The following is a 25,818-nucleotide window of genomic DNA, read 5'->3' on the forward strand; positions in this document are numbered from 1 at the left end:
GCACCTGAAGCTGTTTCTCCTCTACTTCTCAAACTACTGTTATTACTTCTCTGCCGAGCAAACAGAACCGAATGCATATCACCCACCACTCCTCCTCTTTCCCTTTTAATGGTCACTTTGTTATAGGAGCTAAATTCCCTCACGCCTGTACATATACATAGATATAATGGAATTGATATCGATTCCACTGGGAAGTGTGCTTCCCCTCTACACAACTCCGAACTATTTCAAAGTTACTTCCTTTATGTGTTTCTAACCCCGTTCACAGAGATAGCCTCCACCTTTCGCAGGATGTTTTGCACAATGAGAGTCGTGGACAACCTCTTGGCAGCCTTCGACAGCTGCATGCTTTGGTAAGAAAGGTTTCTTTCTTTTGCTGTCATTACAAGTTGCAGCTTTACATTTTATTTTTAAATCCCCACCAGTGTCAGTTTATATATTGACCACAGAAAGCCCTGCTCTATTGCTGACAGCCACGTATTAGCAACATATTACATTCGATATAGCGCCTTATCAAGTCTTTGAGCCATCTCCAAGAGCTTCACAGAATATACTGTAAAGTGGATTGACCTTATATCTTGTGGGTGAAATACGGTAGCGAGCTGCGCACAGCAGTGTCCCGCCAACAGTCGTGGATTGAGTGACCAATTTTTTTAATATATATAACCAAAATGTATATCTTATTAAATGATGGGGATTTTATAGTTTTCATATTGTATCTTTATTCCTTTTATTGTCAAGAGACTGAATTTTGTCCAAAACTGACTACAGCCTGAAATGTGCAGCATTACCTCAAACCTTTTAGTCTGGTGTTGCTTTAGCCATTGGGCAACTGCACTAATCTGGTCTCAGAAATTCCATATACTAAACCCAAATTACTCTCCCGAGCCTCAATGTCATAAATCAAGACTGAGATTTATGACATCAGTGACTTTGCTGCCATAGCATGATAATAGCACTATTATGGCTTCAACAGAGTTAATCACAGAAAGTGTCATCTCAGGTTTACTAAGTTGTGATGGTTCTTAAAGCATTGAGAAGTGCTGCTGCAGTTGTTTGATTAGTTGACGTGTGTTGACATGTTCTGGAAATGCAGCTGCTGATTTCTGAGCTGCTACGTAACTGCTCTGAAGGTCTCCAACCTGAAAGATGTAAAGATGTAAAGAAAGAAAATCACATTTTTATAGTGCCTTATTACACAGAAACCTCTCAAAGTGGGTCACAAGTAATTACTGTGAAGTGTGTGTTGACTGTTTGTATAGGCGGAGGTAGCTGCCATTTGCACCGGCTGTGAGGAATATATTGGAAGACTGTTGAGTAGAATCCTGGGTGAAACTACCTTCTCCCTTTGACTCGTGGCATCCATTTAACAGGATGGTTAGGCAATCAATTGGAACTATCAAGTAGATGAGGAAAAATAGCTGGGGAAAAATTTCAGTGAGTGCTATGTACCGCACCTTTGACAATGTCAGCCACTAATGGGATTTCCTATTATAGTCGTGCATGGCAATGGCCAAAGACAATATTGGTTAAAATAAATCAAAATTGGAAATATTCCCATTTAAAAAAATCTTTTTTTGTCATTTTTTTTAAACGATTACCTTTTTTAAATGATTACCTTATCTGAAAGTGCAGCAAAGTTATAATGTGGCTCGTACATGTGAGGAGCTAAAGATGCAGCTGTTTGCAGGAATCCCTTGGCCTGAAGAAAAAAAAATTAGATTTACAAGATCATAGAATCACAGAATCCTACGCGACAGAAAGGGGCCATTTGGCCCATCATACCTGTGCCGGCTCTTTGAAAGAGCTATCCAACTAGTCCCATTCCTCGCTATTACCCCATAGCCCGGCAGATATTTCCTTTTCAAGTACACATCCAATTTCCTTTTGAAAGTTAAAGATCAATCTGGGCAACTTGTTTTAGATCAACATGGAATATTATTTTCAATGATAAATACGAGAAGCTGATGAGAAGCTGATTGACTGCCCACCTGTTCATGATGCCCTTTGCGCATCTCAAGCACAGCTAAATTGTTATAAGCTTCTGCGTGGTCATTGTTGTTAGCTAGTGCCAGTTTAAAACACTGGTAGGCCAAAGTCATATCTCCTATTCCCTAAGGAAAGTCAGAATGATGTTCAGTTACAATTCATATATATATAATATAAAGCAAAGCTCTATAAAATTAATAACTCACATAATAAAAAGACAGATAATCAATATTTTCCCATACATTAACTCAGAAACCAATTTGGACCCATTTTCGTGCCAAATTATCCATTAGCTTTCAAGGTACCACAGGGAGGCTACTTTAAATAAGGCAACAGCATATTTGATTTCATGTGGTCTAAGTTTATTATTTAAATTCACGGCTTTTGAATGTGGATTCATTAAGAACAGGCTGAGACTGTCCAAACGTTCATGTCATTTTCAATACTTATACAGGAGACATTCATCCAATTATGCACTGCTGGATTCAAACCCAGATTCCAGAGGTTAAAACAGCATTAATCTGCCTCACCGCAGTATCATGATTCCTTTCAATAATCACAGTATGGATGAGGGGAAAATATTTAGATAAATAATTCTTGTAAGCCATTTAAATTGTTTGAATACATATTTGAGCAATAGGGATTCCCTACTACAAGGTGAGAAAATCATGAAAATACTGCTCGCTGTAAACTAAATTAATTGAGAATTGGTGAGTAGTCCTCATAATGTATTTGCATGTTTTAAAATGAAAATGAAGTATGTTTGCAAATCACAATCCTAGAAAGACCAAATCAATAATATTCCCATATTCTAAGGTCATGTAGAAATTCATATTAATTGATATTAAATCACCTGGTTACATTTTATATAATATCCATAACTCAAATATAGCCTCTTTTCTTTTACTTCCATGTCCATAGATGCCAGTTTTTCTGAATTGTTGCCATTCACAGACGTCCTTCTTTTAATAACTGTAAATAATAATAATCCTTGCATTTGATACAGCGCCTTATCAGATCTTCTAGATGTCTCAAAGCGCTTCACAGGACACACTGTAAAGTGTAGTGATTGTCTATTTATGGGCAAAACGCGGCAGCCAATTACGCACAGTAAAGACAGAATATCATCACAGTTGTGAGTTCAGTACATACCACCGCTATGTGCCCAAGGTTGTACCACACATCTGCCACCTCCTCATCATTCACAGCCAGTGAAAGTGCTCTTTCAAATGAACTCAGAGTCAAATCATACTGCTGGGCGTAAAAGCAGCAGAGCCCTAGGTTGTTGAAGAGCTGACAATTATAGACACCCATCTGGAGGAGTCGCCTGAGGAGGAAAACTCCTTTTNAACATCATAATAAAATATACTTAATCTAAAATGCTTCTGAAACAAAATTGGATCATTGCATTTTTGCTAAACACAATATTAGTTTTGAAATGTTGTGCACTGATGTTTTTGTTCATTCAGATTTATCATCAAGAACACTTAACATAATGTCACATACAAATCTGCCTTTTCTGCTTTCTCAGTCTCTGGGTTACACACCAATTCTGTTAGAGGGAGTGAGCTATGTATTCTCAGGTCTCATCCAATCCCAATCTCATGGATCGCAAGCTTTACAAGAACTACTAAAGGTGAATCTTTCTGTTTTTGGTGCTTCCCCATAATGCCATGACTTAGATCAGTAACTCACATGCAGGAAATCAAAGGCAGAGGCACACTTTCTACCACGTTGTGATATGCTTACAAGTGTTTAAAACATTGAAGATTGCACATCAATACAAGTCAAAATGCACATGAAGCTTTTTTTATCCATCAAACATCTTGTATCAGTTTAAATTAAGTTTTATTTCCATAGAAGGGTTACAAAAATGCAACCCAAACAGTTACAAAACCTTCATTGTCATGCATTAAGTTTCACATATACAATGGAGGATTAAAATAAGACCTAAATACAGAGAAAATAATCCTAAGCATTAAAGCTTTCTTTAAATCTGAAATAAAACCATACTGAAAAATGCTTAAACAGACCTTTAATGCTGCCCGTAAGGCAACCTAATCAGACATGTTCTTCTGATCAGAAACATGGAATATTTTGACAGGGGATAATTTAATCATACCAAATCAAACTTTTGAATATTTTGGGATTTATATTCAGACTGGAAGATTTTGTTTTCAGCCTGCACGATGATGGAATAAAAGAAAAATAATTTGGTATAACTTTATATGCTCATTATTTATTAAAAACATATTAAAAACTTACACTCACTTTAATCTAATCAAAGCATGGTTTAACATTTAATAGGCCTATTCTGTGAACAAGCACTGAGCAATCGAATGATTGATCACATCCATTTCAATTCTGGCGACTCTCTTTGAGTGATTAAAAGTGACAGGAAAATCCAAAATGCTTGCGAACACTGATTCACAATGCATCGACCAAATTAATTGCTCTTCATTTAAGAGGCTGGAAAGGGAGCATTTATTGATGGGACAGTTTGATCATTGGTGTGATTGTGACTTTGCCTTTGACCGTTGTCCATGCATAGGCTGTTGTCTGCAGGAGTGCAAATCTTAGCCCATTTTTTTCTCATTCTTGAGACCATTTACTGTCCCACCTGTGATTTACTAACTTGGCAGAGACCATGGAATGGAAACTGGAACTTGCATGCCATTTCAAGGCGTAACTAATTTCAAAAAGAAATGAATCAGGGAAGTCCCAGTTGGAAATACACGCAACAATTATTGGCACAGCGAGGGATGAGGCAATTCTAGCCTGCAAAACTTTTAAAACAGATCCTCTTAATTTCCTTCTTGGAAAACATAACACTTATGGATGAACCTAAAAAAGGAAATGAAACAAATGAGACGTGGAAATTTAACCGTCTTTCTTATCGAGTTTTACCAGTTCACTGTAAAATCTCAGCTGGTGCCCAATATTCAGGTTGAGCTGTAGTTTCTTTTATATGAGAAAAGGTAAATAGAATGTGGATCAGCAAATATAATTTTAACCAAACCAAACAAAATAATATAAAAAGTGATTTATTTATTTAATTTATTTATGCAAGATGCAACAATCTTACCTATAGAACCGTAGTGCAATCTCTGGTTGGTCTGAATAAAAATGATTACTCCCTATGCAGGCAATGGCTTCTACATTGGTGTTATCTTGTTTTAAAACATCCTTGTAATATTCAGTGGCTGAAACAATGTCATTCATTTCCTATTGGATTCAAAAGAATATAAGTTCATTGTGGTTATACTATGGCAAAATCCTAAACTACCATAATCAACCACTTTCCACAAATTGAAAGGATTTTCTAAGATAATAATACTAATATCTTGTTAGAGAACATGCAAAATCAGGCGCCAAACATACATCGTGTATACGAGCTATTCCTGTGAGCAGAGTAACCTCTCCTGGGAAATGGTCCAGTCCTTCCTTCAAAAGCACGAGCACAGTCAATGGCTGGTCCAAACGAATGTAGACCTGCGCAACCAAATCAATAGTAAATTGACATATCATTTTGTTTATTCCGTAGCTCACATCAGAAGCGTTCCAGTAATCAAAACACATTTACACTGTTATGTACTGCTTTTAGCAAAGCCACTTTCCTTCCAGCAGAAGAGCTATACGGAGAGGGAAACACATTTACAGTTTCTGTTTCGCATTATATTGAGTGCCGTTGGCCACCCAGTCACAGGGGAAAAGTGTAGTTAGAGGACTGGACAGGAGGTGGAATAGATAATTATCCCAGAAGTGGACTCAACGGGTCTCTGGGCCTTTTTCCACCTTTTCCTTTCCGTGTATCTATGTATCTGTAAAACGAATTCACTTTTTAATGCTATTGAGAGCTGGGAGTATGATCCAGTCCAGTCTTCAATAACATTAAAAGAGCAATCCTTTAAAAGTTCTCAGGCTGTCCAACAAACTGCTCAGGAGATGTGAACAGAGCATGGGGGGCAATTTTCTACTAAACATCCAATGATATATTAATAGCACACACTGCAAAGTCTTTTCTTCTGTAATCCATAAAGCTACTTACCTTCGAGAGATAAAGGAATATATCGACCATTTCCTGTTGTTTGAGAGCAGATTTAAACTGTTTCTCTGCTTCCCGATGTAAACCCAACCTTCAAGAAAAGAAGTCAAACCACATAAGGCATTACTTGTTTTAAAAACTGCAATGTTTGTTGTGGTGTTGCAATCATAACATTCTACACAACTGTGTCCAAAATGCTAATACAGTATTTCTAGATTGAAACTGTCATTCACAGTTAAGTCTTCACCTGTAATAACATTTTCCAAGCTGCACCTTCCACCACCAGTCTTTAAACTGAGAATGCTCAGTAGCAAGAGCGGCTAAATCTAAAGCCTGTTAGAAAAAACAAGAAGTTAAGGTTCTTACTGAAAAGTTTTATGGAGCTAAAACTCAGGAAATATTGATGAAACAAACTTACACTCTTTACATCGTTTTCATGATGGAAGATATATTCAAAAAGTGTCTGAAAAAGAACCAAATCTATGAATGTGCAATATTTTCAAATCCAACAGTTTTGGTATTTGGTTGAGGTGTATTTTGGTAACACAAAGTTTATCGTTATTTGCTTTAGTAGACAATAATATTTTCGCCCCTTACTCCTGAAGATGCTCGGCCCAAATTCCACCTAGTCCCAGCCTGTAAGACCGATTTGTCTTAAAATGGAAGGTTGCATAAATTCTGGAATAGTCCTAAATTCAGCCGTTTTAAGAACTGTGGAAAACATTCTTCGAAATTAAAATGGAAGCTAATAACTTTGCACAATTCTGGGTGATATTTAAATTTTAAGACAATATTATTTACAGTACTCTTTTACAATATTCTTTTACAAGGAGCAATTTTGGTCTTAATGAGATTTCCCCCACCCCACTAAGAATTTTGAAGAACAAAAACATGACGAACCATCCACTTTGCTACTTATTATTAACAATAATAAAACATGCCACAGCAGGTAATCTTTGTCCAATTAGATTTATTAATGCTATGTTTTATTTTCAGAACACACAATACTCATGATTCTGTATTCAGAGTTTGATACTAACCTTAGCTAAGTAGGGTTTTCCAGCATATTTGGATATATTTAGTCTGGACAAATGAATAAATGGTCCATCAGGGTTAGTAAGCATCGAGGCCTATAAGGGCGAGAAACAAGAATTAATTTGCATTGATTGCATTCTTTGATTATAAAACAGTTAACCGTATAGAGCCTTCACGTTAAAAAAATGATAAACAAAAAAGGTGTGTTTGCACAAGGCATACCGTTCCCAGCCTAACGTATCTTCCAGAAGCACTTGTAACTGGCCGGGCTGTGGAGGCTGTTCTTGGGGTCTTGATGGCTTGCTCCATAGTGCCAGGTCTGCCAGAGCTAGTGCCTGGTCTAACAAACCCACTGATGGGTCGCCCGGCCTGAGACATGGGCCTATACATAAGCATAGAAAAAAAATCTTATTACTCAGTAAAAAAAATATATTTTGCTCAACTCCCACCAGAGTTGCAACCTGATGAAAGGGCTAACAAAAAATGTCAATTGTGTCGATTGGTGAAGTTATGTTTGAGTATTATCGATATGGGAAAAAACCCACAACAGAAATCATTTTTTACTTCCAGTTTGAATAAGTAACTACAACAATAACAACAAATTACATTTGTATAGTGTCTTTTATGTCAGGGTGGAGGGCAGGTTGGGTAGGGGTAGGAGGGTGGACAAACAACTTATTTACTTACAAATAAGTAAGTTATTTCCCACCTTTCCTCAGGACAGAGAATCAAGTTTAGATAAAATTCCATGGGCATACGTTGATCGTGTGGCTATTTGTCATGTGTAAGTTTTTATGATGATTGCTGGCAGAGGATTCAAGATCCTCATCCTCACCTACAAGGCCATTCACGGCCTTGCTCCCTCCTACCTCTCCGACCTACTATCCCCCTACCTACCTGCCCGTATCCTCCGTTCCTCTGGCTCCAGTCTGCTCCACATTCCCCGCCCCAACCGCCCTACCATCGGTGGCCGGGCCTTCAGCCTCTCAGCCCTGAGGCTCTGGTACTCCATCCCCCAGTGCCTTCGCCGCTTCCTCCCTTTCCTCCTTCAAGGCCGGTCTCAAGACCTTTCTCTTTGACCGTGCCTTGAGCTCCCCTCTCGACTCTCTACCCCCTCCTCGCTCCCTCCCTTCCCTCCCCTCACCCTGACCATTTCTCCCCCTGCTCGGGTCCTGACCCAACTGTACAGCGCCTTGGGACGTCCTCCCGACGTGAAAGGCGCTCAATAAATGGAATCTTGTTGTTGTTGTCCAAGTGTGGGAATTAGGACAGAGCCAATTATCCGAAGAAGGAAGCCTAGCTCTCCCAATCCCTCATGGCCACTAAAGCGAACTGCATTGTCCCACACCTTAGCTGAGATTGGTTAGCTTGGGACAAACAATACATCAAATCTGGAATTTCCCTGCTTTGTACATGTCATCACACACTGGATTTATTCACTGAGCTAAAGGGGAACTAATTAAAGTTATTAATACCTGACAGCTGGGCTAGGACCTCCTGCTTGACTTGTTGTTGGATGTTTTAGAGATGTTCCGGGTCCTGCAGACAGAGATAAGCTTTCGTGTTTATGATGTTATCTAATTCAAAATTTAATAAATAAAAAAAAACTGAGAATGCTGGAAAACTGAACTGCAGACAGAAACACTAGCAATTTAAGTCAATCCGCATCTAAACGCAAATAGGTTCATATTCCAAGCAGGATCCTCAATCATTAGCTTTGAAAAAACTCCACTTTTGTCTGGATTTTCCCTAGTCCTCTTATCCAGTTCCCCTTTGTCTTTTGTTCCTTCCTTCCCATGTACTTGCTAAAACCTCTATTAATGAACATTTTTTCCCCCAGTTCCTTCCTTAATCGCATAATTGCTTATCATGGACTCCCGCTTCATTCAAAACCTGAGTTCAATTCCAGGCAGAGGGCGAAACCTTGGGCAAGTTTCCTTACTCCACACAGAGCCTAATAATAATCCCTCCAAAAAAACCAAAAACAATAATAAATTGGTAATTTTCAATCTATGACTGTTTGTGGGACATTGCTGTGCGCAATTGGCTGCCGCGTTCGCCCACAAATATACAGTCAATTCACTTTACAGTGTGTTCTGTGAAACGCTTTGGGACGTCCTCCCGACGTGAAAAGCGCTATATCAAATGCAAGGATTATTATTATTATAAAATCCAAATAATATACAGGATGTTCACAAAGTCCTGCTGCCACCCGATTTTTTCTTACAATTAATTTTATTTTCTGCTGCAATGTAGCAATGTCTGATACCAGTAACTTCCTCGTCACTCTATCAATGTTACACGGCGTCACACCAAACAGGGCGACAGATCATAATCTGCCAAAATAATCATGGCGCTTACACTGATCCTCTGGATGTCTAAATGCATTTGAACACTTGTACTAAATACAATTAAGTACTTCTAAATACAATTATCATCATTCTTTCCACATGTTTCAATTGTTGGTCAGTGCACTGTTGAAAAATGATTAAAACAATTCTAATAATAACTGATTTGTGATATCAGTGGTCACTAGCAATGTTAAAGGATGAATGATTTTCAGTAAACTAGCATCAAAATGTATCAGACAACCATAAGAAATCTCCAAACATTTCTCAACATCTGAAAGACAGTGTTGAATTGAACATGTATTACTTACATAAGGGGAACACTAATTGCTAGCTTAGAAGTTTTCCTAAACCATGAAGCATGTTCAAAGCATCTATATTTTTAGATGTCATTTCATTAGCTAAATTAAATTAGATTTATTTCAATTGGGCAACAGAATCTCTATTAAAGAAAAACATAATTTGAGATGGTAAAATGTATCTGATGTATTAAAAAGTGCTTACGGGCAATCTGTGCAATAGCATTGTCATCCAAAATCACTTCCGCTATTCCTTCTTGATCTATATCTACTTCATCCACATATACCATCTCTGTCAAGGCTCGAGTCTTCAAGCTCCATGCAGCCTACGGAATGGGTAAGCATAAGTATCAAAAGTCAGGGATGGTTATCAAAGGCACAGTTAAAGAGGAGGGTCTTGAGATGGGTCTTGAAGCAGGCAAGGGAGGGGGCGAGGCGGAGAGACCTGCGGGATGGAGTTCCAGAGGGTGGGGGCAGAGTGGCTGAATGCCCATCTGCCAGTGGTGGGGCAGGCAAGGCAGGGGACGTGAAGCAGGCCAGAGCCCACTTCCTCCATAATTTTCTGGTGCCTAACTTAAAAGAAAGTAGTATTTTTATGGTGTGTGAAATACATTGCTCCCAGAATGTTCATTTGCATGCATTAAAATTTTTACTGTATCAATATAAATTTTTAATGTATGCAACAATCTGTTCAGTCGCACTAAAGTTTGTCGTAATGATAAAGTATATGCCGGGAAACAAATCATGCCCATTCGAACATTTATTCCAAATTGTACCCTTTCTTCCTCTGGAAATCTATTTGTCCTTGGCTCAGATTCTGTTTCTATTTCATTTTCTATCCTCCTGCTGCAATTTGCAGTTCCTCACTACTTTTATACATTTTAAAGAGAACCAAACACTAGATAAGAAAAATAGGGATCAGATGGTGGGGTACAAGGAATTCTAATTTTTAAATACTATTTATTTTAATCTGGAATAAATGTAATCAAAAAGTATGTAGACACAGGGTGACAAGAGAAGGACTGACTTAAACTAGAATTTATCCTTTACCTCAGAAATAAAGGCTTTAGATGCAGTATCCTTGGAAAGCATGGAGAAGAAAATTAAACAAAAATAACAAAAAAGCTTAACAGAAAGTTGTCTGACATAGCAAATGAGCGTATCCATTATCTTATATCATAGCAGCTTCACTTACAGCAAATGGGGGGGGGGGGGGGGACACACGGGAGGACATGCTTACTGTTGTTTTAATTAACTTAATAGCTCCTTTGTAATTGCGACTAGTAAGCTGATAAATGTTTTTTATGTTACATTTCGTCAAAATAAAAATTAAGACCCTGGTTTGAAAAAGAAAGTAAAACAACTAGAAGCCATGTAAAACCATATGTCTACAATATATTGATTGTTGTTTAAATCAATAAATGTAATCCTCACACACAGAAAACTGACGAAAACACATCAGCTATCTTAAAGTATTCAGTTATGTAATATATAGATAATGAACAACATAGGATCTGTTTCACGTGTGCCCTTTAAACACTTATTTGGTTATAATCATAATAATCCTTGCATTTGATATAGCGCTTTTCACGTCGGGAGGACGTCCCAAAGCGCTTCACAGAACACACTGTAAAGTGAATTGACTGTATATTTGTGGGCGAACGCGGCAGCCAATTGCGCACAGCAATGTCCCACAAACAGTCGTGGATTAAAAATGACCAATTTATTATTGTTTTTGGTTTTTGGAGGGATTATTATTAGGTTCTGTGTGGAGTAAGGATACTTGCCCAAGGTTTAGCCCCCTGCCGGGAATTGAACTCAGGACTCTCGCTTGCAAAGCGAGTGCTCTAACCACTGAGCTGCAGGACTCCACGAGGTTTGGCCAAGAAGCACCGAAGCCCATTGCTGGGGGGTTAAGATGTTGAGTTCTCCAATTACTAATATTGTCGGTGTAACAAGATACACATTCTCATCATGTTGATAAACATGCAGCCAAATGTGTTCAAAGCACTTTGTTGCTGCACAGGGTGATTTATACCCGAGTGGGTTCAACCACGAGCAGAAGTTTTGTTTCCCCCCCACGAAATGCTGAAATCTAAGCAAACGGAAGGTTGTAATTAATTTCTATTGATATCATATTAATCTTAAACCTGAGCAAAGTCGGTTTGCGGGTGGATGGCTCGAGAACGACCCGGCTGCTCCTCCTACAAGTGGGGGTAGCAGTAATAATAATAATCCTTGCATTTGATATAGCGCTTTTCACGTCGGGAGGACGTCCCAAAGCGCTTCACAGAACACACTGTAAAGTGAATTGACTGTATATTTGTGGGCGAACGCGGCAGCCAATTGCGCACAGCGATGTCCCACAAACAGTCGTAGATTGAAAATGACCAATTTATTATTGTTTTTGGTTTTGGAGGGATTATTATTAGGCTCTGTGTGGAGTAAGGAAACTTGCCCAAGGTTTCGCCCTCTGCCGGGAATTGAACTCAGGTCTCTCACTTGCAAAGCGAGTGCTCTAACCACTGAGCTACAAGACAGGGGCGCACACTGTGGGGTGGAGGGGGGGGGGGGGGGGGGGGAGACGAGGGTCGGGGCTCGGGGTTGGGGGGGTCGTTGCTGAGCTGATTTTAAAACGCCGCCCGGCGGGAGCAGGCGGCGGTGTCACCGTTATCCCACACAAAACAGCGCACGACCGCGTTGAGATGGGCTTCGATTTCACCACCGGTTCGTGTGCGAGGAGTTGGCCGAGCGATCGTCGCACTGACAGTGGGTGGAACAACAGGGAACATCTGAACGGGTTTTTATTTTGAGGGGGAGAGGTTTTGGGGTTTGATGTCGAACCATTTGACCTTAAATTAAATTAATCCCCTCCCCCCCCCCCACACACACACACACACACAGGGCTTGATGTTACCTGGTCGTACGGATTTTTCTCGAGCAGCGCGGTACAGATTTCAGCGCACAACTGGAACTTGCGCCGCCTGAAATAGCTGCAGGCCATGAACAAGGGATCCATGTCCCCCGAGCAGGGCTTAGTGCGGGATAGCGAGGAGGGAATTTTTTGGGGGAAGAAGGGGGGAATTAGGGTTCAACACAGTATTCCCACAGCGTCGGCTCCGTCACCCCGAGCAACGCACCGAGGTCGGGGGGGGCGGGGCGGGGGGGGGGTCCTACTCCAGCCACCAGCTGCCTCTTCAAGCGCCTGACGCGAATCCGCCGCCGGAATTTTACGGTAAAATCAATCTATCGATTTTTTTTAAATCTCTTATAATTAAAAAAAATTTTTTTTTTTTTCGGTACGACTCTCGGCCTTTTTTTTTTCGTGTGGGGTGGGGGGTTTTTTCTTTTTAAAAAAAAGGAAAGACGCCAGGCAGGGAAAGGGACCGCTAACCGCCAAGCCCCCGCCCGCGACCTTGAGCGTCTTCTTCCTCTTCGTCGTCTTCGCCTTCGGCGCCTCCGCCCGGAGCTGAGGATTGCGACGGTCGTCATTCGCAATGTGTAGTTTATTTGCGGGTTTTATTTGCACTCTCTTGCGCTCGGCGGTGCTTTTATTTTTCTTCTTTGCATTGCTTTCAGAACATCTCCAGTCGCCTTCTTGGCGCTGTGTTACACGTGTATATCTATGGTAGTCCTGGCATTTGAGACGTTAAGCGCCTCAGACGTCTCCCAAAGAGTTTCACAGAATACACCGTAAAGTCGATTGATTGTACATAAATTGCCTGCCTTGACTTGAAGTGGAATCGCACGTTAAAGCTGTGAATGTTTAGTGGTGGGCGCGGTGTATTCTCCTGTGTGGAAAGACTTGCATTTATGCTGAATTTGGCCTATTTTGGTTCTGCCTACCTCTTCGTTGCATTGCAAATGAAAGTGTAAACTTTGAAGTGAAGTGTGTGTGTGTGGGGGGAGGTTAAGGTGGAGTTTGACTGGAGCTTTTAATATATATATATACACAAATAAGTTAGCGACGACATTTAAATCAATGCAACCATTAGTTAATTGCTTCTGTCATTCGCCAGCTCCTGTTTCCGCGAGTGACAGGAGCGCGGATGAAGAGAGAGAGAGAGAGAGAGAAAACAAGACGCGACTAGGGTTTACAAATCAAAATACATTTGTAGCCCAAAACATAGCCCAATATGGTGGCTAGCAGAGTGTCCCGATTGGGTTAGTGCCTTTGAAACCGGGTAAGAAAAGCTCTTCAAAGGGTGGGAAATAAGACGTTTTGCAGGATAAAATAATAATAATCTTTGCATTTGATATAGCGCTTTTCACGTCGGGAGGACGTCCCAAAGCACTTCACAGAACACACTGTAAAGTGAATTGACTGTATATTTGTGGGCGAACACGGCAGCCAATTGCGCACAGCAATGTCCCACAAACAGTCGTAGATTGAAAATGACCAATTTATTATTGTTTTGGGGTTTTTTGGAGGGATTATTATTAGGCTCTGTGTGGAGTAAGGAAACTTGCCCAAGGTTTGGCCCTGACCTGCCGGGGATTGAACTCAGGTCTCTCACTTGCAAAGCGAATGCTCTAACCACTGAGCCACAGGACTCCAAAGGATGAAAATAAAAATGTTTTAAAAGATGAGACACCCGCCCATAGCATAGTTTTTCCTTCACGATGAAACCCCCCCCCTCCCCCGCCGCCCAATTGGGCGTGAACCCGCCCAATCCGGCAAAACCCCTTTCTTTCCCTGCAGCAGGTGCGCTTCATGACGTCGAAGCGCCGCACGTCGCGGCCCGTGGAGCCACGTGGGTGGGTTGCGAGGCGCGCGCGAGGAGCCGACGCCGTGCACGCATGCGCGCAGGTGTCTCCCATTCGGGGGGGTGGGGGTAAAAAAAAAACGGCTCAGCGCGCGACGCTGCGCGTAACGGTCGGGGCTCGGTTTGAATCCCGGGGGCTGGCAAGACAGCGCCTCGCGCAGCGCACGGTCCGCTCTCCCCTCTTCCCTCGCCCAGCAAAGCTGTGCGGTGGTGTCGGCGGGTTTTTTTTTGGAGAGGAGGAGGAGTGGGGTGGGGGGGGGGGAAAGGGACGGTGCCAAAAAAAAATGGGTGACAACTGTTGAATATTCGCGTGTTCCTGGACTGAGCCCATACAAAGAGAGAGAGATAGAGAGAGAGAGCGCCTTAAAGGCAGACCATAAAGGTCAGGGTAAAGGAGGGCAGAGTTACCCACGGGAGACGTCGAGTGGGCGACACGAGAGCGAGCGCGAGCTGCGGTTGACCGGGACAAGACATGGCTGACAGGACAGCGCCGAACTGTCACCTGAGGCTGGAGTGGGTCTACGGCTACCGAGGGCATCAGTGCCGCAACAACCTCTACTACACGGCGGCCAAGGAAATCGTCTATTTCGTTGCAGGTGTCGGAGTGGTGTACAACACACGGGAACACAAGCAGAAATTTTTCCTCGGTCACAGCGATGACATAATCAGGTAATTGGGTCATTGTTGGCGTGTTTTGTGCTTTGAATCACCAGTGGTGGACTGCGAGGACTCTTTGCAGAATGGATCCAATGGGGCGGGTGGGGGGGGGAATGACTTGACTCATCCATCCATCCATCGACGGAGTCGGTACGGCGTCCCGTTAATCTGGCCCGGTACACTGGAGAGATCAGATACGACCTCCGGAGCCCTTTATGAATCAGATTAGTTTTGCTTGACCTTTTAAATTGTAGGGCTTTCACCGGAGATCCCAATATCCTTTTAATCCGCGCTCCGCCGACGCCGGTCTGTTATGTTGCACTTGCAACCTTTAAAGTGTACGCTGTGGGATCTGATCTGTTCACCAAATCCGCGTTTGACTCCGCTCCTGCGCTGCAGGAAAGCCTAAAAGGATTAAAACGTTGAAATCATCTGAGATAAGGTCTGCGACAGGGGGGGGGTGGTCTCTGAATCCGTGTCTTTTCCCGCTAGCGTTGCCCCTGTCCCCATTCACACACACACACACGCACACACACACACAGTGTGTGCGTAATGGCTTTCGTAGCTTTCACTTTAAATTTGGATATCCAGTAACTCGTCTGAGAGCAGACAAGTATCAGCACGCGAAGGTGAATGTTCTTTGTCAGGTACAACTTTGCAGATAAATATTTCAAACATTTGCGTTGCCGACAGCTGGGAACGAGATTAATTTCTCAATGTAGATTCCCAATTAGTTTAATGGGGTCGGCACGCGCTGCAGATTGAGAGGTGCGTTTCGACATACACAACGTCTAAAACCCTTGGCATTCAGGCTGGCTACCTCCTCGTGTGTTTTAAGTAATTTCTGAACTACGTTGCGTTCTGTATAATCGTTAGTTTTTATGCTATAGATTTTAAAACTGAAGGTGAAATCGGGAGATATCCGGCTTTAAAATGCTATGCTCAAAGTATAGACAGCTTAGTTTGGTGAACACAAATCCAGGGGTCATTCAGACTTTGTTTGCATCAATGCAACATTTCTAGATCGGTTTAAGGTTAAAAAGGGAATGACTACCTGATTAATCATTGTGTTTCTCCTTTATCCTCTCTAAAGTTTCACATTACATGAATGTTTTTAAAAAATCATTCAGCGGAAAGCGGTTAATTGATTAATAAATAAGACATTTTAAAATGCAATGCGATTCATTAGAAAGTTTCATGTATTGTTTATCTAATGATCAAGGGGATCATTTTGAATTCTCTCGTACGTGGATCTCTTCATTTTTTGTATCACAGAGATGCTTTGAACTTTGAAAAGATAAATCCCGTAAACCGCTGTGGTACAGTGCTGCAACATTTTTCACCTTCGTTTGATTCAAAGTAGATATTTCTGCAGGAAAGTGAAGATTTCAGTTTAAATCATTTGCAGAACATCTTGCAACAGAACATTAAGTGCAATAGCTCCATCAAGGAATATTTTTGCAAACCGATTTTAACACTGGTTGCTGATTTTTGTAGAATTTATCATTTCTATTGATTTTTGTTCAATATGCAACTGGTGGTACATGATTTTTTTATAGAAAACTTAATATTAGTTGTGTGGATATACCTAAATTTTAGCTATTATCGACATGATATTGCCAGTTAATTGATAAAGGTACCGTAGTTTGTTTCTAAATGATTACTGTCAAAGTATTTATTTATTAGATTTTAAAATGATATAAGTGATTAAGTTTGTATTTTTTGATAGCTATAGAAAATGACTACAATTCACTCTCGCAATTATATGAGTTTATGATTATATCATATTTTTCTATTTATTGTATACACAAACTTAATTGTCAAAAAAAACTTTTTTAATACAACATGCAGCCAGTTTGGGTTTGTTGAGTTTACTAGCGAATTAAATAAAAATAATTATGATGCTCCATCCCAACTGCAGAGATGTTCCAGGTTTTAATACTGGCCAAATAATTAACTAATGGCAAAATAAGTTACTAATAGTTACCATTTGACCAAAAAGTTCCTCTTAAATTGAACATAGAGTATGGAACAAGAAAAGGCTCACTTAATGTTCTCAACCACTTTGAGAAATGTGAAAGATTTAGGAAGAATTTCTGGTGGAATCTTCCCGGATGAACATAATGAAAATTTTGCCAGACTAGAAATAGGCAAATTAAGTTACTGTAATCAAGAAAGGTGGATGAAGCTATTAGTGCAATGCTGAGAGCATTTCAGCTGCAGTTGATTCCTCTCCTACTTCCACATCCAAATTACTTTGAGCAGGGAAATTGATTTCCTTTCTCCTGATGATAATAATAATAACAATCCTTGCATTTGATATAGCGCCTTATCACGTCTTCGAGACGTCTCAAAGCACTTCATGAAATATACTGTGAATTGACTGTATATTTTGTGGGCAAATTGCGGTAAAGTAGGACTGACAAGTATTTGCCCCATTATCCTTAGTAGGAATGGAAACGCAGTGTTCTCGGCAACATTTTTTGGTATGAATGAAGTAAAACTATTATTTGCCTCTTATTTTGATTCAAGTGCATACAATCAACTTTTTCCTCTTTTTTGGCAGCAGTGCACTGAAACAAATCATTGCTAAGGGATAGGACAAACACATACATTATAAATGTTATAACCTTACAACTATCTTCTATGTTTGTGGCTCAGAGATTTGATTAAATAAAACACTCACTGAAAGCCGATGTCTTTGAAACCAATAACTCGAAAAGGAAAAGTTATTACAACAACAAAAACACTCTTTTCCCCACTATGTTCTGGGAATAAGAACTTACATGATTTAGCTAAGAAATCATCAAACCCTCCAAGCATGTCCTTCCAATCCAGGTTCATTTAAAGTTTTTTTTGATCTAATGCTTTTATAGAAAACTCCAGATGTGTGCCCTATATTATATTTCTTTTGAGTTGTCTCCAAAACGTTTTATGTTTGATGAAGTGCAATACAAGTACAAATTGCTGGAGCAGTGTTCATTACATTAAGCAATAAGGTGAGATGCAGTTGATCAAGTTCTCATTTTGTGTAATATTGAGGGATGACTTTCTTGTAATAGTACTCGTATACTGTATAGATTGTACACTAAATTTATATAATAAGGCTAAAGCAAGTCTGTTATTGTACTTTGGAGTGTTGCAGTAAAATGCCTTGCCAAAACGCAAAACGTCGTAGTGATGGATATCTCCTTTTTCATTAGCTAATGGAAAAGGATGTGCAATGATTACAGACTGAGCTCATGGGCCAAGGGTGATTTGAAGAATATATAGATCAAAGATATTGCTTGGATAACCTAAGGCATTTCCTGCTAACTGTGCATTTTCAGATGCTTCCACAGATGGCATAGGGACAATTGGTGACACAATGTTAATATGGCAAATGCATAAAGGTGTTGTGAAGTTGAAGGATCTCTATTTTGAAATGCAAAAGATTTTGAAAACAAACACATTAACAAGATGGCTTTCCTTCATAGTTGCTAAAACATACAAAATTGAACTTTGTGAAAGTTACTATTTTGGGAAGTTGCAATTTAACCACAAAAATATAAATTTCAGGAGTGTTAATCCAACAAAATACAAAAACAACAACAACTTGTATTTATATAGCGCCCTCCATTGCCGGCCGGCATCTCAGGGCGCTTAAATAGACCATAGTGTGCAGTTGCTACGTTGATCTTTGTTTCTGTAAAAAAACAAACTTTTTAAAACACGTTAGACCATATATCAGTCAGTTTATGGAAATTAATGCGGTTCTATAAATTAACTGCTATGGTATATATGCTTAGTTTATACAGGAATGTTTTCAGTGAATATTTGTTTTATCTGTAAAGTTAAGTCAAAATGAAGATCACAGGCTACTGAAAGGGAATGTAAGTAGTGGAGAGGGATGCATCTCCTTATTGGAAAAGATCTGTTGTCAGTATAATGAGAGGCAGAGAAAATTAGAGGCCTCTGAGTCATTTGCCTCAGTAGAAATCAATATGTTTCAGCTCCTAGATGTCATTTGCATAGCTGAAATATTTAGTACTGGCTGGGAACCAGTATTCTGTCATTGCCTTTTCTGGCAAAGAGACCAGATGGGGTGGATTTTCAAGAGACTGTTTGTGGATTTGAATGAACTTTTAATCTCCTTAAGAAATTCATTTATTTAATCTCTTTTATTTTCAAACTGTGGGTCTGAAGGGGAATTTTAGATTTCACATTCCCCTGTGATAATGTTCCTCTTTATACAGTTAGCAGAATTTAATGACTACAAATTGTTTGAATTAATTTTAATCTGCATTGTGCATAATCAACAGCTTGGCATTGCATCCAGAACGAACTTTAGTTGCAACAGGACAGGTTGGAAAGGAACCATGTATATGTATCTGGGACACCTACAATGTACAGACAGTATCCATTCTGAAAGATGTACACACGCATGGGATAGCTTGCTTGGCCTTTGATCTAGAAGGGCAGGTATGTACAATCATGCTATATGCAGTATAATGCATTTCTATTTAGTACAAGATTGCGCACAATCTAATATTTCTGTAGTACAGCTGATTGCCTGAACCTGAGTCTTAAATTTCTGTTAAGAGGATACATTTTTTTCATGCTATTTTTATGCAGTTTCCTTTTTGTGTCTTACATAATTGTGGCAAATATTTTTAGTGACCTGCCATCTAATCTTGTTGGTGTGTTTTTGAACCCGGTTGTTAGTAGAATGGCGGATCGCTTTTTCAGGGGTAATAAACCCTTTTTTTAAAAAAATTGGTCACTCAATCCACAACTTTTGTGGGACATTGCTGTGCACAATTGGCTGCCACGTTTCACAAAAATATACGGTCAATTGACTTTACAGTGTATTCTGTGAAGCGCTTTGAAACATCTCAAGATGTGATGAGTTAAATAAATGCAAGGATTATTAACAAAAATCAAAATAAATCTAGTAATACATTGAAACCCTTCTAGTATTCCATAGACATCAATGATTTATTGTTTTTAAAAGACAACTTGATCCTACTCCTCAGAAGAAAAATATCTTCGAAGTTCCTATTGATGATGTGATCTAACAAATTGCTTTACTATTGGATCACAGCCCTCCTGAATCTTGGTGCTGTATATTGTAGTTATTTCAGAGTGTGCAGTTATGTGAGGTATTGTGAGGAACCTTGGTGGGTGGGGGGGACGACTTACCATATGTGTTTTTCTATGAATATTTTTTCTATACTTTGTTTTTCTTAAACAAATTGTAGCTCAAGAGTTAGGAGTGTTATCCATCCAATGCAAGCTCAATTTTAGATGTGCTTTTTTTTCAAAATCTTGTTTCTTAATCATTTTGCTCTTTTCACAGAGATTAATGTCTGTTGGTCTGGATTCCAAAAATACTATTTGTGTCTGGGATTGGAGAAGAGGAAAGGTGCTAGCAACAACACCAGGACATTCTGATAGGGTATCTATCTTTTGCTCATTTGCATTCATCAAATATTATACATTAATATTCTAAATTACTTTTAATGTTTGGGAAGTTTGTGTTTTTGACATTTTTATAATTAACATGCCAAAATCCTTTAAATCGCGAAGGAATGCAAAATGCGACACTTCAGAAAGCAATTTCAGTGCAATAGAGTGTATTAAATTGTTTAAGGTATCAATTCTTGTAGAACTCATAAACTATCTCAAAGCAGAAATGTCCAGATTCTATTAATCATTGACAAATGGAAACATGATTTAAAATCATATCATGGATGTTAACAATTGTGTTGTTTTTCTTCTGATGTACTTTCTTACAGATATTTGACATTTCTTGGGACCTGCACCAACCAAATAAAATGGTCAGCTGTGGTGTAAAGCATATTAAGGTAATACTTATAAGCTATGTAGAATTTCAGATTCTTTTAATTTCTAAACATGTGTTTTTCATGAGACTTATGTTGATGACATTATAGTCATGAAGGTTGGTAGTGTCAAAAATGCAGTATTTGGCTGTAACTGAAGTAATTGTTATTTTAAAAATGTAAACACTGATTATAAAGAACAGAGTAATTTAAACTGGTTATACAAGAACCTAAAATACATGTAATTGAATAAATAAATCTGCATGTAGATAATGGTATATTAACTATATCTAGTAGATTAAAGTTAATTTCAAAATCTTTTTCTTCAGTTTTGGAGTTTATGTGGAAACGCGTTGACATCAAAGCGTGGTGTGTTTGGCAAAACTGGAGATCTCCAGACTATACTGTGCCTGGCTAGTGCAAGAGATGAAATTACTTATTCTGGTGCATTAAATGGTGATATTTATGTATGGAAAGGCATTAATTTAATCCGAACTGTCCAGGGGGCACATGGGGTAAGTGTTTACATGAATTATACAACCGTACAAGTATGTTGTACAACTGAAATTTGCATTATTTCTGTGTTTATATTTGTTAAAAATTCTGAACACTAGTTTTATAGATTTCTTCATGTGATTTTAAGCAATAATCTCCATAAGCAAATCAGATGGTTCTGTTAGAGCACTTGTATCATTCCCCATATACAATGTAAACCATAATGTCTTTCCCTAGCAAAGATTGATAGATGCTCGTTAAACAAATCTGGAATAACAATTTTCATATGAATTTTAGAACTTTACAAAGAGTAATTTAATCACCTTATTAGTTTCTTTTCTATACATACTTTTTAAAGTTTAAAAAATGCAGATCTATAGCAAGAGGGTTAGTAATGTGTACCCTTTGGATATATATATTTGAAGTGTACTTAATTGAATGAAGTGGTACAAAACTAGGCTTTATTAGGTTGACCTGATTGATACAGATTGGTACAACAATAAAATGGAGCTTTTTAAAAATTATTCAGTCAGGAATCTTCAGTATGAACAACTGTGAAGAAGGATTTGCCACAGGTGGTCGGGATGGTTGTATTCGCTTATGGGATTTAAGTTTCAAACCCATCACTTTGATTGATCTCAGGGAAACAGATCAAGGCTACAAAGGTACAACTAAGAATTGAGTTTATTTTTTTGTGGGGAGGGGTTCCAATTTGTACAATGTAGTTCAGTTTAATAGAAAAATAGCTATAAATGAATTGGTGAAGTAAGAACATGATTGAAGCATTTAGCTGTACTGCAATGTTCTCCACCCTCACATTTTACATAGGAAAAGCATTATATTATTTGTAGGTTCATTAGACAATTTTAAATTGTAGCATTACATCATAATCTTATTCTGAAATTAATATCGTATAATAGTAGGTGGTGTAAAATAAAATTCAAAATCAATTTTAATTTCTGTTCGATCCTAATACATGCTAATACCTGTATAAAATATTATCTTTAGACCGTTATTATAAAAGCACAAATTTATGATGGTGCACACACCCCACGTAATCAATCATTCTGCAACTCGCAAAATATGGCTTGCTAGATCTCTTATGAAAAATGTAACCTTGTAATTTTTTAAAAAGTTTTTAATCGTTGAAATATGAATGATGTGTGCTAGATAGGTCATTGGGATGTTAAAGCAATATTTTGTGTCTGGATTAAGATGCACATTTAAATGTGACTGAATAAGGAATTCTGAATAATGAAACTAAATTTACCAATTAAATATTGAAATCCTCAGCTTGGATTAAGTATGTATTTATCTGCAGTTAATAGTATAGGGATTTCTTTTTAAACATACAGTTTTTAAAGATTGATGGGCCTGAATTTTATGGTTGTCTGTCATATCGCAGAAATTAAAGTTCAATGTAACTGACCTTTCCATTTGGCAGTCAACCTTGAACTTGTGACTGAGATATAGTAATGTAAAGAAAATTGTGGTTGTAAATACTTGAATTTTTAGAATTATTGTAAAATGAATGTGTATGTCATTGAAGTATACATTTGCCTGTGTAGCAGTCAATTATTTTGAAGCTTTACAATTTATCTAATCCATTTGTGAAAGAATGCATTTTCTTTCCTAGGTCTTTCAGTGAGGAGTGTATGTTGGCGAGGAGATCATATTTTGGTTGGAACACAGGACAGTGAAATCTTTGAAGTAGTAGTACATGAACGTAACAAGCCTTTCCTGATCATGCAGGGACACTGTGAAGGAGAATTATGGGCACTTGCAGTTCATCCAACAAAACCTTTAGCAATAACAGGGAGCGATGATCGATCGGTTAGGTTTGTACATCTATGTGATGGTTCTGCTTAAAGTGGTTCACAAGTAATTTCTGTTAAGTTTAGTGAATTTTTAGATAAATGTGGAACTATTTGCACTAACAATGCCCTTATTCTGAGATGTCAAATTAATCTGGTAGATTGTTGGCCAGGACATCACAAGAAATTTCCAATTAAGTTTTCAAACAGTGTCGTAAGAACTTGAACATTAAACCCAATAGACACTCAATACTGTACTGGAGTATCAGCCTGGACCAAAACCTAATTTTCAAAGTTTCAATTACTGACCCAAAAGATGAGAGCTCTCCCAACTGAGGCAGATTGGCACACAAAATAATGCTTTAAAATATTACGCATTAAATAAAATATTGTCTAGTTTCCAAATTACTCATGTCTCAAAAAGACTAAGGTTTAAAAAGGATACACAATGATTAATGTATGAAAGATAATTTGCCAATTAGAACTGAATTACATAGAATTTTTTCTACGTGATGTGTTAATTAAGGTTACCTGTTCACTTTGGAGTATCAAATGTCTCAGTTGCCTTTTGTTTTTCCCTTTTTGTGGTGGCTCCATTTACACCAATAGAATATGGAGCCTTATTGACCATGCTTTAATTGCTCGTTGTAATATGGAAGAGCCAATTCGATGTGTTGCTGTAAGTACAGATGGCATCCATCTTGCTCTGGGAATGAAGGATGGCTCTTTCACTGTACTACGCATCAGGTATGTGCAAAGGAAAACTATACTCTGTTTTACCAATGTATCTCAAAAGAAATGCACCTTAGCTTTAAAATAAATTGATTATTAAATGTCTTGAATTTTACTAATTTGCTAACTAATGTTTGGAGTTTAGTTTTTTCTGATCCTGTTCTTTAGACCTATCTATTGTTTTGTCTTTTAGAGATATGACTGAGGTTGTTCACATAAAAGATAGGAAAGAAGCAATACACGAGCTAAAGTATTCACCTGATGGAACATGTTTGGCTGTGGGCTCAAATGATAATTCTGTTGATATCTATGGAGTTTTGCAGCGATATAAAAAAGTTGGCGAGTGTATTGGATCTTTGAGTTTCATCACACACATGGATTGGTCAGTTGATAGTAAATATTTACAAACTAATGATGGTTCAGGTAAAAGACTCTTCTACAAAATGCCAAGTAAGAGTTTCACTTTTTTGAAGAACCTATTTACTTTTTGTATGTTTACTTTTTCTTGATACCATTTAAAAAAAACGTTGTGTGACATGATAATCATTTATTAAATTAGTTCTCAGTTATAAGGCCGGTTTGTTTATTATTTGGTTGTCCTGTGGACCCACCACAACAAGCCAGCATCTACATGCTGGCTACCCACATGCTAACAGTGACCAATCCCCACGTATATGGGTTGCCGAGCATGCTTAACATGCGCAAGAAGCTTCCTGCGCTCAGGCACGAGTGAAATGCGAAAGAGGTAACATCGGTGATGACTTGATGACTCAGAAGTCAGATCTTTTTTAACAAAGGATGACTGACTTTCTGCACACAGTTGGCCCAGTCGTTGCACAGTAATGCAACCATTCACATGTTTGCTAACATCAACATATGAAATGAACGATGGCCATTCTTGATCATACCCTGTTATAAGGCAGATTCAAATTTTATGGAACCCCATCTACCACTTTAAAACTGAGTTATAAAGTCTAGCTTATCTGTGGCCCATTTATGAAGAATTGAAAAACGATGCTATCCAGAAAAACTCTGTGAATATTGATGGTAGTTTTGTTCATTCAAAATAAATTAAACTCAGCATTGTGTATACTTTTCCAGTGACGAATGTTATTGCATTTCAGGTGGTAAAGAAATTACAAATAAAGAAGAAATAAAGGGTCTTTCATGGACAACTTGGACTTGTGTATTGGGTGCTGAAGTAAATGGAATATGGCCCAAATATTTAGATGTTAATAATATTAATTCAGTCGATGCAAATTTGAATAGTCAGGTTCTAGTTACTGCAGATGACTATGGATTGGTAAAGCTTTTTCGATATCCTTGTGTTAAAAAAGGTAAGTTTTTTTCAATCGTTGTGAACTTGCGTTTAATGACTTGGAGACTTGGATCCCTAAATACTGTTGTTCATGCATCTTCCCCTATTCATTTCAGTGTATCGCTGTTTCACCATTCTTGTATCCAATATCTACTATGTTACACTTTACATTGAACTCTGTCTCCCATAGTTTTTTAACCTATGTGCTATTTGTCACCTACATGCAATTGTAATGATTCCAAATGTTTCTTCTGATATTTAAATATTTCAAAGTTGATCCTTGAGAAACACCTTATTCTGTGTTTGCTTACATCTTATTTTCATCTTACAGAAAGTTTTGTCGTTTGATGAAACTTTCTATTTGGAATAATTATGAAGTTATTTTATTCATTACTATTAGGGTCTGCAAAACTTTCTGTAGGACAACAGCTTCTACTAACTGCTACACGTTTTGAGTACCATGTATTTGGTTGAATTAAACATCAATGATGATATTTT

The 25,818-nt window shown here is 38.5% G+C and overlaps 2 protein-coding genes across 2 annotated transcripts in view; one reads left to right on the plus strand and one right to left on the minus strand.

Annotated features, from left to right (window-relative positions):
• Positions 1–649: 649 nt before the first annotated feature.
• ttc8 (tetratricopeptide repeat domain 8) lies at positions 650–12,837 on the minus strand. Its single transcript, XM_007903822.2, has 14 exons — positions 12,634–12,837; positions 9,922–10,042; positions 8,545–8,608; positions 7,292–7,451; positions 7,075–7,164; positions 6,453–6,497; positions 6,282–6,367; positions 6,038–6,125; positions 5,371–5,481; positions 5,075–5,214; positions 3,142–3,316; positions 1,992–2,114; positions 1,619–1,702; positions 650–1,142 (listed from the first exon to the last, which is right to left on the minus strand). The coding sequence occupies exons 1-14, from the start codon at positions 12,733–12,735 to the stop codon at positions 1,026–1,028; spliced, it is 1,506 nt and encodes a 501-aa protein (XP_007902013.1). The 5' UTR covers positions 12,736–12,837; the 3' UTR covers positions 650–1,025.
• A 1,895-nt stretch (positions 12,838–14,732) lies between these two features.
• The window catches only part of LOC103185368 (EMAP like 5), a 34,755-nt gene continuing 23,669 nt past the window's right edge, over positions 14,733–25,818 (plus strand). The window contains 10 exon segments of the mRNA XM_007903820.2: positions 14,733–15,151; positions 19,441–19,600; positions 20,478–20,576; positions 20,917–20,985; positions 21,291–21,476; positions 21,986–22,121; positions 23,093–23,294; positions 23,880–24,017; positions 24,196–24,452; positions 25,127–25,339. Coding sequence (XP_007902011.2) covers positions 14,955–15,151; positions 19,441–19,600; positions 20,478–20,576; positions 20,917–20,985; positions 21,291–21,476; positions 21,986–22,121; positions 23,093–23,294; positions 23,880–24,017; positions 24,196–24,452; positions 25,127–25,339 — 1,657 coding nt within the window. The 5' untranslated portion in view covers positions 14,733–14,954.

Source organism: Callorhinchus milii, unplaced genomic scaffold (assembly GCF_018977255.1).
Source record: "Callorhinchus milii isolate IMCB2004 unplaced genomic scaffold, IMCB_Cmil_1.0 Scaffold9, whole genome shotgun sequence".
Lineage (NCBI taxonomy): Eukaryota > Metazoa > Chordata > Chondrichthyes > Chimaeriformes > Callorhinchidae > Callorhinchus > Callorhinchus milii.

What these genes read in the sequence shown, in the direction of transcription:
- ttc8 (XM_007903822.2), bottom strand. Translation starts at nt 12,735, where the DNA reads ATGGATCCCTTGTTCATGGCCTGCAGCTATTTCAGGCGGCGCAAGTTC. An exon ending in GGTCCTAGCCCAGCTGTCAG is followed by an intron (nt 7,452 to 8,544) that starts GTATTAATAACT and finishes GCTTATGTATAG; the next exon opens with GCCCATGTCTCAGGCCGGGC. An exon ending in GAAAACCCTACTTAGCTAAG is followed by an intron (nt 6,498 to 7,074) that starts GTTAGTATCAAA and finishes GTTCTTTTTCAG; the next exon opens with ACACTTTTTGAATATATCTT.